This window comes from Scyliorhinus canicula, chromosome 7 (genome assembly GCF_902713615.1).
Source record: "Scyliorhinus canicula chromosome 7, sScyCan1.1, whole genome shotgun sequence".
NCBI lineage: Eukaryota > Metazoa > Chordata > Chondrichthyes > Carcharhiniformes > Scyliorhinidae > Scyliorhinus > Scyliorhinus canicula.
Window position 1 is genome coordinate 210118899 of NC_052152.1, and position 19650 is coordinate 210138548.

Consider the following 19650-nt stretch of genomic DNA (forward strand, 5'->3'; position numbering starts at 1 on the left):
GCAACTACTGTTCATTGCCCCTTGTGATGCTGGCTGGGTTAAATTTGCAAACTCAGTTGTGGCATCTGCTCGGGGTCACGTTTGATAATCCTGCTTTTCATTTTGGGAACAGATGTACCTGCTGGATTCCACAGGCAGCCAGACTCTTCAAGGAATGAATTATAGGCTGTCAGGTAACTGGACACGATTAACACAAGATGTGGCTTGAGGTGCTCATTTTGCACAGCTTGTTCTCCAAGGTGTAACAGTGAATAATTTTACACCTCTCGGGAAAATAACAGCCTTGCATCAGCACTCTGCAAGTCACATGACCCACCAATTACACTTGCTTACATCACCAAAATCCCATAATTTACCTCAGATCCCCAAACTGCAAAAAGGAAGTCGGAGAGTTAAGCTTGGGTTTATATTTCTAGAAAGGAAATGCCAATACATTTACAAAGTCAGTCCTCTGTATGCTCCACAGATAGCACTGAGGGAATTCTGTTCTTCTCATCACAATCTCAAAGGTTATAATTCTCACCTTTAAGCAGGTGAGGAACCCTTTGTTGGGCTCTGATCCCATGTTCAACGTGTGACAATGGCCCTCACTTCACAAAACCATACAGCCCCGAAGGTGACCATGTGACCCAATGTGCAATCCTAATATAATATAAAAATCCTTTCCCACAACACTACATTTAAACATTTCAAAAGGCAATGGGATAGGTACATGGAGTTAGGCATGAATCTGCTTCCAGCAGACTTTCAATAAGCAAGTTCCAGGAGCTTTCTATTTCACGCTGGTTCCTCTGAAACAGACTTGTATTTCTGGCTGAGATACAATTTGCGATGGACAATCCTGGGGTAGGATTAGCGATGGGCAATGCTGGAGTAGGATTCGCGATGGGCAATGCTGGGGTAGGATTAGCGATGGGCAATGCTGGGGTGGGATTAGCGATGGGCAATGCTGGGGTGCGATTAGTGATGGGCAATGCTGGGGTAGGATTAGCGATGGGCAATCCTGGAGTAGGATTAGCGATGGGCAATGCTGGGGTAGGATTCGCGATGGGCAATGCTGGGATAGGATTCGCGATGGGCAATGCTGGGGTAGGATTCGCGATGGGCAATGCTGGGGTAGGATTCGCGATGGGCAATGCTGGAGTAGGATTAGCGATGGGCAATGCTGGGGTAGGATTAGAGATGGACAATGCTGGAGTAGGATTAGCGATGGACAATGCTGGAGTAGGATTAGCGATGGGCAATCCTGGGGTAGGATTAGCGATGGGCAATGCTGGGGTAGGATTAGCGATGGGCAATCCTGGGGTAGGATTAGCGATGGGCAATGCTGGGGTAGGATTAGCGATGGACAATGCTGGAGTAGGATTAGCGATGTACAATGCTGGGGTAGGATTAGCGATGGGCAATCCTGGGGTAGGATTAGCGATGGACAATGCTGGAGTAGGATTAGCGATGGGCAATCCTGGGGTAGGATTAGCGATGGGCAATGCTGGGGTAGGATTAGCGATGGGCAATGCTGGAGGAGGATTAGCGATGGGCAATGCTGGAGTAGGATTAGCGATGGACAATGCTGGAGTAGGATTAGCGATGTACAATGCTGGGGTAGGATTAGCGATGGACAATGCTGGGGTAGGATTAGCGATGGACAATGCTGGGGTAGGATTAGCGATGGGCAATGCTGGAGTAGGATTAGCGATGTACAATGCTGGGGTAGGATTAGCGATGGACAATGCTGGCGTAGGATTAGCGATGGACAATGCTGGGGTAGGATTAGCGATGGGCAATGCTGGAGGAGGATTAGCGATGGGCAATGCTGGAGTAGGATTAGCGATGGGCAATCCTGGAGTAGGATTAGCTATGGGCAATGCTGGTGTAGGATTAGCGATGGGCAATGCTGGGGTAGGATTAGCGATGGACAATGCTGGGGTAAGATTAGCGATGGGCAATGCTGGGGTAGGATTAGCGATGGACAATGCTGGGGTAGGATTAGCGATGGGCAATGCTGGAGGAGGATTAGCGATGGGCAATGCTGGAGGAGGATTAGCGATGGGCAATCCTGGAGTAGGATTAGCTATGGGCAATGCTGGGGTAGGATTAGCGATGGACAATGCTGGAGTAGGATTAGCGATGGACAATGCTGGGGTGGGATTAGCGATGGGCAATGCTGGAGGAGGATTAGCAATGGGCAATGCTGGAGGAGGATTAGCGATGGGCAATGCTGGGGTAGGATTAGCGATGGGCAATGCTGGGGTAGGATTAGCTATGGGCAATGCTGGAGGAGGATTAGCGATGGGCAATGCTGGGGTAGGATTAGCGATGGGCAATGCTGGAGTAGGATTAGCGATGGGCAATGCTGGTGTAGGATTAGCGATGGGCAATGCTGGGTTAATGGGTGCTCTCGATCCAGATGGTCTTGGGCAATGATGGGGTGAGTCCTAATTCAGGCTGAGTGGAGCTTAGGTGCAGATTGTAAACAATCTTTGGGGGTTCTATTCTTGGACCCCGTCCACCTAATCTATCTGTTGTCTCTTGGAGATGGCTGTACAGGAGCAGTAAGGGAAGCCATTCCTGCTGATGGCCAGGAAAGAACAGATTCACTGACTATCAGTAGGACAGGAGAGGAGAGACAAATGAGAAAGATGGAACATTGAATATGCAGGAGGAGGTTCCTCTGATTGAATGCCTGGACCATCCCTGCACTGGCCCAGCCAGCACAGTACTCCATCTGCAACAGCAAAGGATTAATTGCAAATCCAGTTGTGAGAGAACCCTTGGGGATGAATGACTTTAATATATCAAAGTGCATAGTGAGGGAGTTGGTTCTGAAGCCAGGATCCTGAACCTCAATAAAGGAAAATCATACTGACAAATCTACTAGATTTCTTTGAAGATGTAGCTGGCAGAGGTGACCAGGGAGAACTGGTGAATGTGCTTCATTTAGACTTTCAGAAGGCTTTTGACAGGATCTCACATAGCAGGTTACTATGTAAAGCTAAAGTGCATGAGATTGTGTAGTGTCTTGAGATGGATAGAAAGCTGGTTAGCAGACAGGAAGCACAAAGTTGGAATAAATAAATCTTTATCTGATTGGCAGGCAGTGACTAGTGGGGTACCACAGGGATCTGTGCTGGGTCCCCAACTGTTTACACTATATATTAATGATTTGGACGAGGGAACTAAATATATTATCTCCAAATTTGCAGATGATACAGAGTTGGGTGGGAGGGTGAGCTGTGAGGAGGATGCAGAGATGCTTCAGCGGGATTTGGACAGGCTCAGTGGGAACATGCACGGCAGATGCAGTATAATGTGAGTAAATGGGAGGTTATACACTTCAATAGCAAAAAGAGGAAGGTGGATTATTATTTGAATGGGTGTAAATTGAGAGAGGCGGATACTCAGCGAGACCTTGGTGTCCTCGTGCATCAGTTGCTGAAAGTAAGCGCGCAGGTACAGCCGGCAGTAAAGAGGGCAAATGGGATGTTGGCCTTCATAGCGAGAGGATTTGAGTATAGAATAGGGATGCTTTACTGTAATTGTATAGGGCATTGGTGAGGCCACACCTGGAGTATTGTGTGCAGTTTTGGTGTCCTTATCTGAGGAAGGATGTTGTTGCTATGGAGGGAGGGCAGCGAAGGTTTACCAGACTGATTCCTGGGATGGTGGGACTGTCATATGAGGAGAGATTATTATATTCATTGGAGTTTAGAAGAATGAAGGGCCTTTATTGAACCTTATAAAATTCTAACAGGGTTAGACAGGGTAGATTCAGAAAGAATGTTCCCGATGGTGGGGGAGTCCAGAACTAGGGGTCATAGTTTGAGGATAAGGGGTAAACCTTTTAGGATTGAGGTGAGGAGAAATGTCTTCACCCAGAGAGCGGGGAATCTGTGGAATTCACTATCACAGGAAGTAGTTGAGGCCAAAACATTGTCTAATTTCAAGAAGGCATTAGATACAGCTTTGGGGCTAAAGAGATCAGGGGGGGCGGGGAAGAGGCAGGATCAGGGTATTGAACTTGATGATCAGTCATGATCATAATGGTATAGCATAGCTCCTTCATCTACTCACCTGAGGAAGGGGCAGTGCTCCAAAAGCTAGTGATTCGAAACAAACCTGTTGGACTTTAACCTGGTGTTGTAAGACTTCTTATTGTGCCCGCCCCAGTCCAACGCCAGCATCTCCACATCAGGCTCGAAGGGCTGAATGGCCTCCTCCTGCTTCTATTTTCTATATATGTATCTGTGTATGGTGTTCGCTCTTTGTGTGAAAAATGACATCTTGATATCAGTTCCAACTAAGAGGTTATATCCACTTCGAAAGATCAAACTGGCTGAGGGTCCCTACTCTTGGACAAAGGTGGGGGACCTGGCAAATGTCTTTAAAGTTGGGAAAGGATTTGATACGGTAAATACAAAGGTTCCACTTGCTGGTGAAGCCAGAACTTGGGGGTCACAAATATAAGATAATCACGAATAATCCAATGGAAATTGATGAGAAACTTTATCCAGAGAACAAAGAGAATGTGGAAGGCACCCACAGGGCTTGATTCAGGGGAAGAGTACAGACACAGTTCAGGGGAAGTTAGCTAAGCATACGAGGGAGAAAGGAATAGGATGAGGTAAGATGAAGGGAGACAGGAAGAGGGTGCGTGCAGCTGGCGCAGAGCAGCAAGGGTGGATGACCGGTTCCTGGGTGATAAACGTATCTTTCTCTCTTCTGCTGCAGGGATTTTATAAGTTTCAATAAGGGCCCTTCATGGCTCTGCCACGGTATTTGCCCAATCTACTCGCAATCATCAACATACTCAGCTCTGGAGCCACCTCACTGCTTCTCACTCACCTCGTGTGTTAGTTGCCAGGTCTGCAACTTTCTGAAAAGCATCCAGGAAGGATCCAGCTATTACAATGGTGGTCCTGAAATAAACAGAAGATGAATTATGTTCATCAAAGATAATTCCACAATCTTTAGGAGTACCGTTCAAACACTGGCTGGGTAAAGACACAACGGCATATAGTTAAACTGATCGGCAATGCCAGGCTCACCCAAGTGCCCACTCTTTCTGCCTCAGTCCAAGACAGCGAGTGCGAGCGGGCTGTTCAACTATAGAGTGGCATCACACCTGAGCGCAATGCCGCCATTGCCCTTGACTGCCAACTCTGATTGGGTATATTCCTGGCAGGGTCATCACTTGATCTCCAACTCAAACCAGTCGCTCACGATCACGGTTACTGAGACCAGATTTATATTCCAGGTTAGTTTAAAAATTCAATTTGATTTCTCCAGTTGTTTTGCTTTCTCTGGGTTACTCATCAATAACAAATCCACAAACCACATTACCTCACACTGAAGTCAGCAAAGCCTAGAGACTGAAGCCAGGGCCTCCCTGCTCTGTATGCCTCAGTACCATACTGGACTGATTTTCAATCAGAGTGGAACATAGAACCCTACAGCACAGTACAGACCCTTCGGCCCACGATGTTGTGCCAACCATATATCCTAATCTAAGATCAACCTAACCTACACCCCTTCAATTTACTGCTGTCCATGTGCCTGTCCAAGAGTCGCTTAAATGTCCCGAATGACTCTGACCCCACCACCTCTGCTGGCAGCGCATTCCGCACACCCACCACTCTCTGTGTAAAGAACCTCCCTCTGACATCTCCCCTATACCTTCCTCCAATCAGCTTCAAATTATGTCCCCTCGTGACAGCCATTTCCACCCTGGGGAAAAGTCTCTGGCTATCCACTCTATCCATGCCTCTCATCACCTTGTACACCTCTATCAAGTTACCTCTCTGCCTTCTTCGCTCCAGTGAGAAAAGCCCTGGCTTCCTCAACCTTTCTTCATAAGACAAGCCCTCCAGTCCAGTCAGCATCCTGGTAAATCTCCTCTGTACCCTCTCCAAAGCATCCACATCCTTCCTATAATGAGGTGACCAGAACTGGACACAATATTCCAAGTGTGGTCAAACTAGGGTTTTATAAAGCTGCAGCAAAACCTCGTGGCTCTTAAACTCAATCCCCCTGTTAATGAAAGCCAGCACACCATTTGCCTTCTTAACAACCCTACCAACCTGGGTGGCAACTTTGAAGGATCTATGTACATGAACCCCAAGATCCCTCTGTTCCTCCACACTTCCAAGAATCCTGCCTTTAACCCTGTATTCAGCATTCAAATCGACCTTCCAAAATGAATCACTTCACATGTATCAAGGTAGAAGTCCATCTACCACTTCTCAGCCCAGTTCTGCATCCTGTCAATGTCCTGTTGTAACCTGCAACAGCCCTCAACACTATCTACAACTCCACCAACCTTCGTGTCATCGGTAAACTTACTGACCCACCCTTCCACTTCCTCATCAAGTCATTTATAAAAACCACAAAGAACAGAGGTCCCAGAACAGATCCCTGCGGGACACCACTGGTCACCGACCTCCAGGCGGAATACTTTCCATCCACTACCACTCGCTGTCTTCTTTAGGCCAGCCAATTCTGTATCCAGACAGCCAGATTTCCCTGTATCCCATGCCCCCTAACTTTCTGAATGAGCCTACCATGGGGAACCTTATCAAATGCTTTACTGAAATCCATATCCACCACATCCACTGCCCAACCTTCATCAATGTGTCTCGTCACATCTTCAAAGAATTCAATGAACCTTGTGAGGCATGACCTGCCCCTCACAAAGCCACCCTGACTATCTTTAATCAAACTATGTTTTTCTAAATAATCATAAATCCCATCTCTCAGAATCCTTTCCAATACTCACCACAGATATAAGACTGACTGGTCTGTAATTCCCAGGGATTTCCCTATTCCCCTTCTTGAACAGGGGAACAACATTCGCTTCCCTCCAATCATCCGAAGTTGGAATGTACAACCCACCCCCCTCTCCGTACCCCCAACCCACTGCTCACCCCCGCCGCCCGCAGTAGAGATGAGACATGTTTGAATTCAGTAGCTGCTTCTCAGCTCAATGAACATCCGAACAACACCAATAATCAATAAATTCATTATCAGTTTGAGATTGATAGAGAGCCTGGGGAGATAGCGGGAGTGTAGGATCAATTGTGAATTGATACAGGGCTATGGGGAGAGAGCAAGGTGGTAGCATTAATATGGGGCTAGAGCGAGGAGGGTGGAGGATTAATTTTTGATTGACTCATGTCCCGGGGAAAGAGTACAGCAGGCCCTGGGGAGACAGTGCAGCAGGCCCTGGGGAGAGGGTGCAGCAGGCCCTGGGGAGAGGGTGCAGCAGGCCCTGGGGAGACAGTGCAGCAGGCCCTGGGGAGAGTGTGCAGCAGGCCCTGGGGAGAGAGTGCAGCAGGCCCTGGGGAGAGGGTGCAGCAGGCCCTGGGGAGACAGTGCAGCAGGCCCTGGGGAGACAGTGCAGCAGGCCCTGGGGAGAGTGTGCAGCAGGCCCTGGGGAGAGAGTGCAGCAGGTCCTGGGGAGACAGTGCAGCAGGCCCTGGGGAGACAGTGCAGCAGGCCCTGGGGAGACAGTGCAGCAGGCCCTGGGGAGAGAGTGCAGCAGGCCCTGGGGAGAGAGTGCAGCAGGCTCTGGGGAGAGAGTGCAGCAGGCCCTGGGGAGACAGTGCAGCAGGCCCTGGGGAGACAGTGCAGCAGGCCCTGGGGAGACAGTGCAGCAGGCCCTGGGGAGAGGGTGCAGCAGGCCCTGGGGAGAGAGTGCAGCAGGCCCTGGGGAGAGAGTGCAGCAGGCCCTGGGGAGAGGGTGCAGCAGGCCCTGGGGAGAGAGTGCAGCAGGCCCTGGGGAGACAGTGCAGCTGGCCCTGGGGAGACAGTGCAGCTGGCCCTGGGGAGAGGGTGCAGCAGGCCCTGGGGAGACAGTGCAGCAGGCCCTGGGGAGAGAGTGCAGCAGGCCCTGGGGAGAGAGTGCAGCAGGCCCTGGGGAGACAGTGCAGCTGGCCCTGGGGAGACAGTGCAGCTGGCCCTGGGGAGAGGGTGCAGCAGGCCCTGGGGAGAGAGTGCAGCAGGCCCTGGGGAGACAGTGCAGCTGGCCCTGGGGAGAGAGTGCAGCAGGCCCTGGGGAGAGAGTGCAGCAGGCCCTGGGGAGAGAGTGCAGCAGGCCCTGGGGAGAGAGTGCAGCAGGCCCTGGGGAGACAGTGCAGCTGGCCCTGGGGAGACAGTGCAGCTGGCCCTGGGGAGACAGTGCAGCTGGCCCTGGGGAGAGGGTGCAGCAGGCCCTGGGGAGACAGTGCAGCAGGCCCTGGGGAGAGAGTGCAGCAGGCCCTGGGGAGAGAGTGCAGCAGGCCCTGGGGAGACGGTGCAGCAGGCCCTGGGGAGAGGGTGCAGCAGGCCCTGGGGAGAGGGTGCAGCAGGCCCTGGGGAGACAGTGCAGCAGGCCCTGGGGAGAGAGTGCAGCAGGCCCTGGGGAGACAGTGCAGCAGGCCCTGGGGAGACAGTGCAGCAGGCCCTGGGGACAGAGTGCAGCACGCCCTGGGGAGAGAGTGCAGCAGGCCCTGGGGAGACAGTGCAGCAGGCCCTGGGGAGACAGTGCAGCAGGCCCTGGGGAGACAGTGCAGCAGGCCCTGGGGAGAGAGTGCAGCAGGCCCTGGGGAGACAGTGCAGCAGGCCCTGGGGAGACAGTGCAGCAGGCCCTGGGGAGACGGTGCAGCAGGCTCTGGGGAGAGGGTGCAGCAGGCCCTGGGGAGAGGGTGCAGCAGGCCCTGGGGAGACAGTGCAGCAGGCCCTGGGGAGAGAGTGCAGCAGGCCCTGGGGAGAGGGTGCAGCAGGCCCTGGGGAGACAGTGCAGCAGGCCCTGGGGAGACAGTGCAGCAGGCCCTGGGGAGACAGTGCAGCAGGCCCTGGGGAGACAGTGCAGCAGGCCCTGGGGAGAGAGTGCAGCAGGCCCTGGGGAGACAGTGCAGCAGGCCCTGGGGAGAGGGTGCAGCAGGCCCTGGGGAGAGAGTGCCGCAGGCCCTGGGGAGACAGTGCAGCAGGCCCTGGGGAGAGAGTGCAGCAGGCCCTGGGGAGAGGGTGCAGCAGGCCCTGGGGAGAGGGTGCAGCAGGCCCTGGGGAGAGGGTGCAGCAGGCCCTGGGGAGAGAGTGCAGCAGGCCCTGGGGAGACAGTGCAGCAGGCCCTGGGGAGAGGGTGCAGCAGGCCCTGGGGAGAGAGTGCAGCAGGCCCTGGGGAGAGGGTGCAGCAGGCCCTGGGGAGACAGTGCAGCAGGCCCTGGGGAGACAGTGCAGCAGGCCCTGGGGAGACAGTGCAGCAGGCCCTGGGGAGACAGTGCAGCAGGCCCTGGGGAGAGGGTGCAGCAGGCCCTGGGGAGAGGGTGCAGCAGGCCCTGGGGAGACAGTGCAGCAGGCCCTGGGGAGAGAGTGCACCAGGCCCTGGGGAGACAGTGCAGCAGGCCCTGGGGAGAGGGTGCAGCAGGCCCTGGGGAGAGAGTGCAGCAGGCCCTGGGGAGAGAGTGCAGCAGGCCCTGGGGAGACAGTGCAGCAGGCCCTGGGGAGAGAGCGCCAGGCCCTGGGGAGAGGGTGCAGCAGGCCCTGGGGAGACAGTGCAGCAGGCCCTGGGGAGAGAGCGCCAGGCCCTGGGGAGAGGGTGCAGCAGGCCCTGGGGAGAGAGTGCAGCAGGCCCTGGGGAGAGGGTGCAGCAGGCCCTGGGGAGAGAGTGCAGCAGGCCCTGGGGAGAGGGTGCAGCAGGCCCTGGGGAGAGAGTGCAGCAGGCCCTGGGGAGAGGGTGCAGCAGGCCCTGGGGAGAGAGTGCAGCAGGCCCTGGGGAGAGGGTGCAGCAGGCCCTGGGGAGACAGTGCAGCAGGCCCTGGGGAGACAGTGCAGCACGCCCTGGGGAGACAGTGCAGCACGCCCTGGGGAGACAGTGCAGCAGGCCCTGGGGAGAGGGTGCAGCAGGCCCTGGGGAGAGAGTGCAGCAGGCCCTGGGGAGACAGTGCAGCAGGCCCTGGGGAGAGAGTGCAGCAGGCCCTGGGGAGAGAGTGCAGCAGGCCCTGGGGAGACAGTGCAGCAGGCCCTGGGGAGACAGTGCAGCAGGCCCTGGGGAGAGTGTGCAGCAGGCCCTGGGGAGAGGGTGCAGCAGGCCCTGGGGACAGAGTGCAGCACGCCCTGGGGAGAGAGTGCAGCACGCCCTGGGGAGACAGTGCAGCAGGCCTTGGGGAGACAGTGCAGCAGGCCCTGGGGAGAGGGTGCAGCAGGCCCTGGGGAGAGGACGCAGCAGGCCCTGGGGAGAGAGTGCAGCAGGCCCTGGGGAGACAGTGCACCAGGCCCTGGGGAGAGAGTGCAGCAGGCCCTGGGGAGAGGGTGCAGCAGGCCCTGGGGAGAGGGTGCAGCAGGCCCTGGGGAGACAGTGCACCAGGCCCTGGGGAGAGAGTGCAGCAGGCCCTGGGGAGACAGTGCAGCAGGCCCTGGGGAGAGAGTGCAGCAGGCCCTGGGGAGACAGTGCAGCAGGCCCTGGGGAGACAGTGCAGCACGCCCTGGGGAGACAGTGCAGCACGCCCTGGGGAGAGGGTGCAGCAGGCCCTGGGGAGAGGGTGCAGCAGGCCCTGGGGAGAGGGTGCAGCAGGCCCTGGGGAGAGAGTGCAGCAGGCCCTGGGGAGACAGTGCAGCAGGCCCTGGGGAGAGGGTGCAGCAGGCCCTGGGGAGAGAGTGCAGCAGGCCCTGGGGAGAGAGTGCAGCAGGCCCTGGGGAGAGAGTGCAGCAGGCCCTGGGGAGACAGTGCAGCAGGCTCTGGGGAGAGAGTGCAGCAGGCCCTGGGGAGAGAGTGCAGCAGGCCCTGGGGAGACAGTGCAGCAGGCCCTGGGGAGACAGTGCAGCAGGCCCTGGGGAGACAGTGCAGCAGGCCCTGGGGAGAGGGTGCAGCAGGCCCTGGGGAGAGAGTGCGCCGGGCCCTGGGGAGACAGTGCAGCAGGCCCTGGGGAGACAGTGCAGCAGGCCCTGGGGAGACAGTGCAGCAGGCCCTGGGGAGACAGTGCAGCAGGCCCTGGGGAGAGAGTGCAGCAGGCCCTGGGGAGAGGGTGCAGCAGGCCCTGGGGAGACAGTGCAGCAGGCCCTGGGGAGACAGTGCAGCAGGCCCTGGGGAGACAGTGCAGCAGGCCCTGGGGAGAGGGTGCAGCAGGCCCTGGGGAGAGGGTGCAGCAGGCCCTGGGGAGAGAGTGCAGCAGGCCCTGGGGAGACAGTGCAGCAGGCCCTGGGGAGACAGTGCAGCAGGCCCTGGGGAGACAGTGCAGCAGGCCCTGGGGAGACAGTGCAGCAGGCCCTGGGGAGACAGTGCAGCAGGCCCTGGGGAGACAGTGCAGCAGGCCCTGGGGAGACAGTGCAGCAGGCCCTGGGGAGACAGTGCAGCAGGCCCTGGGGAGACAGTGCAGCAGGCCCTGGGGAGACAGTGCAGCAGGCCCTGGGGAGAGAGTGCCGCAGGCCCTGGGGAGACAGTGCAGCAGGCCCTGGGGAGACAGTGCAGCAGGCCCTGGGGAGACAGTGCAGCAGGCCCTGGGGAGACAGTGCAGCAGGCCCTGGGGAGAGAGTGCAGCAGGCCCTGGGGAGAGAGTGCAGCAGGCCCTGGGGAGAGAGTGCAGCAGGCCCTGGGGAGACAGTACAGCAGGCCCTGGGGAGACAGTGCAGCAGGCCCTGGGGAGACAGTGCAGCAGGCCCTGGGGAGAGAGTGCAGCAGGCCCTGGGGAGACAGTGCAGCAGGCCCTGGGGAGAGGGTGCAGCAGGCCCTGGGGAGACAGTGCAGCAGGCCCTGGGGAGACAGTGCAGCAGGCCCTGGGGAGAGGACGCAGCAGGCCCTGGGGAGAGAGTGCAGCAGGCCCTGGGGAGACAGTGCAGCAGGCCCTGGGGAGAGAGTGCAGCAGGCCCTGGGGAGACAGTGCAGCAGGCCCTGGGGAGAGAGTGCAGCAGGCCCTGGGGAGACAGTGCAGCAGGCCCTGGGGAGAGGGTGCAGCAGGCCCTGGGGAGAGGGTGCAGCAGGCCCTGGGGAGAGAGTGCAGCAGGCCCTGGGGAGACAGTGCAGCAGGCCCTGGGGAGAGGGTGCAGCAGGCCCTGGGGAGACAGTGCAGCAGGCCCTGGGGAGAGAGTGCAGCAGGCCCTGGGGAGACAGTGCAGCAGGCCCTGGGGAGAGAGTGCAGCAGGCCCTGGGGAGACAGTGCAGCAGGCCCTGGGGAGACAGTGCAGCAGGCCCTGGGGAGAGGGTGCAGCAGGCCCTGGGGAGAGGGTGCAGCAGGCCCTGGGGAGAGGGTGCAGCAGGCCCTGGGGAGAGAGTGCACAGGGCCCTGGGGATTAATCACTTTCTATCCTATTAATTTCACCAGCACTTTTTTTCCACACTTCCTTCAATCCTTCCTTCTCACGATATATTCAAGAGGCGGCTGGATATAGCACTTGGGGAGAATGGGATCAAAGGCTATGGGGAGAAAGCAGGATTAGGCTATTGAGTTGGATGATCAGCCATGATGGTGATGAATGGCGGAGCAGGCTGGAAGGGCTGAATGGCCTCCTCCTGCTCCTATCTCTATGTATCTATGTATCTAGACCCTTGGATCCTTCGCTTTTCTGCGAAGGTATTTCTGTCTTCTGGTTTTGTTTAATTCTTTCAAATAGAATAAATTTTGTTTTTGCTGCAATCTTGTGATGCTGTTCTGTTGATTAATTACTGGGTGTTTGGATTTACGTGTTAGCTGCCCCTAACCGGTTTGCAACACTGTTATAGGCTCTGTGCTTCTCTGGTGGGTGTGAGCAGGACCAAGCTTGCTATCGCTACGTTCTGTAGCTGAATGGCCTGCTGTCTCTCTCCACCTCTCGGGTGGATGAAGCACTGGGGGATTCTGCGGGACCAATACAGCTGGGACCAGGACAGGTGGGAGGAAGAATTATCACAAAAAATATGTATAACTCGTGATGAACTGAATTAATAAATTAATACCTCAAGTGTGACTGCAGCTTTGTAGTTTTGGAGATGAAATCCTCCCAGACTGGGTAACCACCCTAGAGAGGAATAAAAGTAGAGTCACCAGGATGAAATACACTGACACCAGCTACAGTTAGCAATCTTAGACCGTGACAGTCCATCCCAACTCAAAGCCTCACATCAAACAATCTGTGCACAACTGCAATTAGAAGATGTGACACCTGAAGGGGGCGTTTAGCAAGAGGGGGCAGCAGCATCGTTTGCACTGCAGCCTCACAACGCCAGGGTCCCAGGTTCGATTCCCCGCTGGGTCACTGTCTGTGCGGAGTCTGCACGTTCTCCCCGTGTGTGCGTGGGTTTCCTCCGGGTGCTCCGGTTTCCTCCCACAGTCCAAAGATGTGCAGATTAGATGAATTGGCCATGATCAATTGCCCTTAGTGTCCATGTTAGGTGGGGTGGTGGGGTTATGGGGTTACAGGGATAATAATAATAATAATAATAATAATAATAATAATAATAATAATAATAATCGCTTATTGTCACAGGTATGGTTCAATGAAGTTACTGTGAAAAGCCTCTAGTAGCCACATTCCGGTGCCTGTTCGGGGAGGCTGGTACGGGAGTTGAACCCTCGCTGCTGCCTTGTTCTGCATTGCAAGCCAGCTGTTTAGCCCACTGTGCTAAATAGGCTGGGGGAGTGGGCCGAGGAAGGGTGCTCTTTCAGAGGGTCAATACAGACTCGATAGGCCGAATGGCCTTCTTATGCACTGTCAGAATTGGGATTCCAGTGGAACCAGCCAGGGGCAGGGTTTCAGACTAATGGATGAAGAAGGCGGGCAGCATGGGAACAGGGAGGGAATCCTACCGTCAGTTCCCATTGCTGACTCCCAGGTTCCAGTGACAATCATCACACTGCTGATAGGGACATGACTGGCTTTAAATTAGCACAACAGAATTTGGAAATTGCCACGCCCAGTCCAATGACAAGAGGGGCAACAGAAGAGAGTTTATAATCTCTTGGGGCCCAGTCACCTTACTGTATCACAAAATCTACTGGAATCTGGATTTTCAATTGAAGCACCAGGGGATCATTCAGTCTGGCCTGAATTTAGTCTAAGTCGAGGAACAGAGACCTTCAATTACTTAGTTTCAATATTATCTAAGCTCGCTTGGTAAATGCACTGTGTTAAAGTTACACAGGCCACCAAGCCCTTGATGGTGATTCATTGCTGGGTTTAATGCTTCTTGATTATGGCTGTGGTGGCTGCTCTAAACTGGAAACATTCTTGGTCTGAGAGAGAATTAGGAGATCCTTCAGAGTATTGACAGTCAGAGGGATCTGTGTGTACAGGTCCACAGGCTACTGAAAGTAGCAACACAGGTGGAGAAGGTAGTCAAGTTGGCATAAGGCATGCTTAGAACCATAGAATTTACAGTGCAGAAGGAGGCCATTCGGCCCATCGAGTCTGCACTGGCCCTTGTAAAGAGCACCCTACCCAAGCCCACACCTCCACTCTATCCCCGTAACCCAGTAATCCCACCGAACCTTTTTTGGACACAAAAGGCAATTTAGCATGGCCAATCCACCTAACCTGCACATCTTTGGACTGTGGGAGGAAACTGGAGGAAATCCACGCAGACACGGGGAGAACGTGCAGATTCTGCACAGACAGACCCAAGCCGGGAATTGAATCTGGGACCCTGGAGCTGTGAAGCAACCGTGCTAACCACTGTGCTACCGTGCCGCCCCAAGCTACATCCTCAGAAAATACTAATAAATTTGTCAAGTGCAATTTCCCTTTCATAAAACCAGGCTGACTTTGATCATACTGTGGGTTTTGTAAGTGCGTTGTTAAGACTTCCTTAATCATAGATTCCAGCTCTTTCCCAATGACTGATGTCAGGCTAACTGACCTTTTGATCACTGCTTTCTCTCCTTTCTTGAATATCGTATCCTCAGATACGATATCCTCGTATCCTCAGATCCTGCTTCATCCGATGCCAATGCTTATGTAGTTACATTGTATATCTTGTGTTGCCCTATTATGTATTCTCATGTATTTTCTTGAATTCTGTTCAATTCCCTTTTCTTCCCATGTACTGAATGATCTGTTGAGCTGCTTCAGAAAAATACTTTTCACTGTACCTCGGTACACGTGACAATAAACAAATCCAATCCAATCCAATCCAGATACTGATGCACTCTGTGTCCACCAGCTTGGTGACTGCAGCTCTAATAACACTACAGAATTTCAACACCATCTCGGATAAAGCAGCCTGTCTGATTGGCATTCCACCCACCACCTTAAACATTCCCTCCCTCCCTCACGGATGCACAGTGGCAGCTGTGTCTACCATCTACACTACAGCAGTGCCTTGGGCAGCACCTTGCAAACCCACAGCCTCTACCACTCAATGGCAAAAACAGCAAAATCATCATCATTGCCAAGCCACTCACATAGACACGTACATGGAAAATAGAAGCAGGAGGACGTTCTTCAGCCCCTCGAGCCTGCTCAACCATTCATTATGATCACGGCTGATTATCAAGTTCAACCCTGACTTGGGATCCTCACCATCCTGACTTGGAAATATATCTCCGTTCCTCCACTGTCACTGGGTCAAAATCCTGGAACTCCCTCCCTAAGAGCAGGGTGCGTGTACCTACAGCTCAGGGACTGCAGCGGTTCAAGGCAGCAGCTCACCACCACCTTCTCACGGGCAATTAGGGATGGCCAACAATGGCTTCCCTATAATAATAATCTTTATTGTCACAAGTAGGCTTACATTAACACTGCAATGATGTTACTGTGAAAAGCCCCTAGTCGCCACATTCCGGCACCTGTTCGGGTACACAGAGGGAGAATTCAGAATGTCCAATTCACCTAGCCTGCACGTCTTTCGGGGCTTGTGGGAGGAAACCGGAGCACCCGGAGGAAACCCACGCAGACACGGGGAGGATGTGCAGACTCCGCACAGACAGTGACCCAAGCCGGGAATCGAACCTGGGACCCTGGAGCTGTGAAGCAACAGTGCTAAGCACTGTGCTACTGTGCCGCCCTGTAGCCTGCATAACTAAGAACAGATTGAGAAAAAGACTGAATATCAGCAGCTTATGTTCCCCATGAAGGAAAAAGCTGATTCTGTCCTTTACCAAGTGGCATAAACATGGAATGACTGGGTATGAATGAGAAGCAGGAACCTTGAAGGACTCTTACCCTCGATAGAGGCTCCACTACCAATTGCCTCAACTGAAACCATCCAGACCCAACTCAGCTATGAGAATAGGGACGTCAGTGTTGGCTGTCTGGCTGACTATAACACTCATTACACCAGAGTCTAAATATTTAATATTAGAGGGCCAGAGGTCTCTCTCCATGAGGTTTATAATAATCAATTATGGAGTTTCAGTCCCTTGCCACATGTACTATTTATATCCAGATGCTGTGACAAGCCTCCCTTACTCGGGACTATATTTGGCACACATTTGTTGCGTCTGCAAGGTGCACTAACACTGGAAGGAGGACAGAATAGAATTCACAGACATCTCAAAATCTGAGCTATCAAATAACGTCTGCAGAAATGAAATAGCTTCTTTTTATTTCGAGTTGGTGAACTGCGATCCTTCACAGCTGCACATGATCAGGAAACCTGCTTCTAATCCCTCGCTACAGAACTGAACAGTAACAGTCTGATTGCAGCTGCCAAGTGTGATGCATACTCTTCCCCCAAACCCAGTGTGACTCCCTCCCTGCCCCACACTAACCACCCCACCAAAGGGGTGGGGGTAGTGTGCTGGTATTGTTGAAGGACTAGTGATCACGATGCCCGAGAGGAGGGGGTGGGGCTGAAGAGTTCAGTCTCCCTCTTATTGTTGGGGGGGGGGGGGGGGGTTGTCACACAGCACCGAGTCCTGGCCGAGTCCAAACAGGGATTATCAAGCGGTCCGGCTTCAAATTCCACCACGGCAGATGGGGGAATTTAAGTTACTTTTTTTTAAATCTGGGATTATAAACCTAATGCTAACCATTGTCGGTTGTTGTAAAAACCCATTTGGTTCAGTAATGTCCTTTAGGGAAGGAAATCTGCCGTCCTTACCTGGTCTGGCCTACATGTGACTCCAGACCCACTCAATCATAGAATTTACAGTGCAAAAGGAGTCCATTCGGCCCATCGAGTCTGCACCAGCTCTTGGAAAGAGCACCCTACTTAAGCCCACACCTCCACCCTATCCCCTGTAACCCCAGCTAACATTTTTTGCACACTAAGGGCAATTCAGCACGGCCAATCCACCTAATCTGCACATTTTTGGACTGTGGGGGGAAACCGGAGCACCCGGAGGAAACCCACGCACACACGGGGAGAACGTGTAGACTCCGCACAGACAGTGACCCAAGCTGAGAATCGAACCTGGGAACCTGCAGCTGTAAAGCAACTATGCTAACCACTGTGCTACCGTGCTGTCCTTGAAACGCTCAGTTCAAGGACAATTAGGGATTGGCAACAAATGCTGGCTATCGGCAATGGCCAAATCCCACCAAAGAATAAAGAATAAAAATGCCAAGCAACAGCTTCCTTGTTTCCTGAGTTTGCCGCCACTTTGACTGTTGAAGGGACTCACTTTGGTAATGTGTCCCATTAGGATAATCTCACCAGTTTGCACAACCCTCACTCACTGGAAGCTAAACCTTGACAAATTCTACGAGAAGCATTGCATCAAACTTGGTCTAATTCTCATCCTGGATTGCGTGGTTCCTCAGTGTGGGGGAGGAGGGAGCGGGGCCCAGAGTTCAGTCTCTTGCTCACTGTCGGGGGATTGAACTCAGTCTTGGCCAAGCCCAATCAGTGATCATCAGTGGGTGACTGCGGGGCATTAATACCAGGAATGGCCAGGTTGGCGCATGAGAAAGAGTTGGACAGGTTGGGTTTGTATCCTTTGGTGTTTCGAAGAATAAGAAGCCACTTGATTGAATCACAAGATCCTGAGGGGTATTAACAGGGTGGATGTGGAGAGGATGTTTCCTCTTGTGGGAGAATCTAGAGCTGTAACTATTTAAAAATAAGGGGTGGCCCATTTAAAATAGAGAAGAGGAGAAATGTATTTTCTCTGTGAGGGTAATGAGTGACTGGAACACTCTTCCTCACACTGCAGTGGAAGGAGATTCTTTGAATATTTTTAAGGCAGAGCTGGATAGATTCTTCATTAACAAGAGGGTGAAAGATTATGGGGGGTGGGCAGGAATGTGGCGTCGAGGTTATAATCAGTTCAGGCAGGAGATTAGAGAGATCGATATCGATGGTTGAATGACCAACAGTTCCCTGTCAGACACACAGTAAACTCCGGTCATTGCAATTACTGCAGCTTCCAGTGTGGTGTGGCTGAATGGTCAGCTGCAGCATTCCCGCCGTTAGGGACTCACTGCGCTGTATCCAGTAAACCACAGGGCCCAACAGGATTCCATCAGTGTTTCCCTCCAACTGTTCCAGACCGCTCAGGCTGTTTAACCAGCTGCTCCTGTGAACATGTTACCCTCTTTGAGACAGGTGTGGGCAACGTTTTTGTAATTTAGTCTACAGGCAATCACTCACGATCTGCATCAAATCATTGCCCAGGGCAGCGGTGAGAACGGGGACTGTGGAAGGGTCTGACTATAATTAATTCTGCAGCTGACAGCTGGCTGCATCCCGGGTCACAACCTGAACCCCCTCCCCTTCAGCAAATGGTCCATTATCGAAGGAGGGCTGATGCACTATTGTTGGGCACAGAGTGAAACTTCCAAGGATTTTACTTTGGAGCAGTTCAGTTTAATTGTCAATTTTGGGAGGTGAATCTTACAAATCTTGGGGTGGCACGCTGGCACAGTGGTTAGCACTGCTGCTTCATAGGGACAGGGACTTGGGTTCAACTCCGACCTCGAGTGACTGTCTGTGCGGAGTCTGCACTTTCTCCCCGTGTCTGCGTGGGTTTCCTCCGGGTGCTCCGGCTTCCCCCCACAGTCCAAAGATGTGCAGCTTAGGTGGGGTTATGGGGATAGGGCGGGGGAAGTGGGCCTAGGTAGGGTGCTCTTTGAGAGGATATGTGCAGACTCACTGGGCCGAATGGCCTTCTTCTGCATTGTAACGGACAGTGTTAAAGCCATGCAGACAAGACAAAATCAAGATCAAGGAACCTGACCAAAGTCTCAAAAGAGAGGGGGTTTTTCCTCCTTTGGGAAGAGGAGTGACCAGCTGGATAATCCCCAGGAGCCTGCAGTTTCCCGCTCATTGGATTGGATTGGATCTGTTTATTGTCATGTGTACCGAGGTACAGGGAAAAGTATTTTTCTGCGAGCAACTCAACAGATCATTAAGTACATGGGAAGAAAAGGGAATAAAAGAAAATACGTAATAGGGCAACACAAGATATACAATGTAACTACATGAGCATTGGCATCGGATGAAGCAGACAGGGTGTAGTGTTAATGAGGTCAGTCAGTAAGAGGGTCATTTAGGAGTCTGGTGACGGTGGGGAAGGAGCTGTTTGAGTCTGTTCGTCCGTGTTCTCAGATTTCTGTATCTCCTGCCCGATGGAAGAAGTTGGAAAAGTGAGTAAGCCGGGTGGGAGGGATCCTTGATTATGCTGCCCGCTTTCCCCCGGCAGCGGGAGGTGTAGATGGAGTCCATGGATGGGAGGCAGGCTTGTGTGATGGACTGAGCAGTAGCCACGACTCGCTGAAGTTTCTTGTGGTCCTGGGCCGAGCAGTTGCCATACCCAGGCTGTGATG

At 53.5% G+C, this 19650-nt stretch overlaps 1 protein-coding gene across 1 annotated transcript in view; it reads right to left on the bottom strand.

Moving 5' to 3' along the window:
- Positions 1-19650, bottom strand: part of mtss1 (MTSS I-BAR domain containing 1) — a 184804-nt gene that overhangs the window by 155559 nt on the left and 9595 nt on the right. Inside the window, exons 2-4 of the mRNA XM_038802410.1 lie at positions 15345-15390; positions 12902-12963; positions 4843-4916 (exon numbers count right to left, since the gene is read on the bottom strand). Of these exons, the coding sequence (XP_038658338.1) occupies positions 4843-4916; positions 12902-12963; positions 15345-15390 (182 nt within the window). The remainder of the gene's footprint in view (positions 1-4842; positions 4917-12901; positions 12964-15344; positions 15391-19650) is intronic.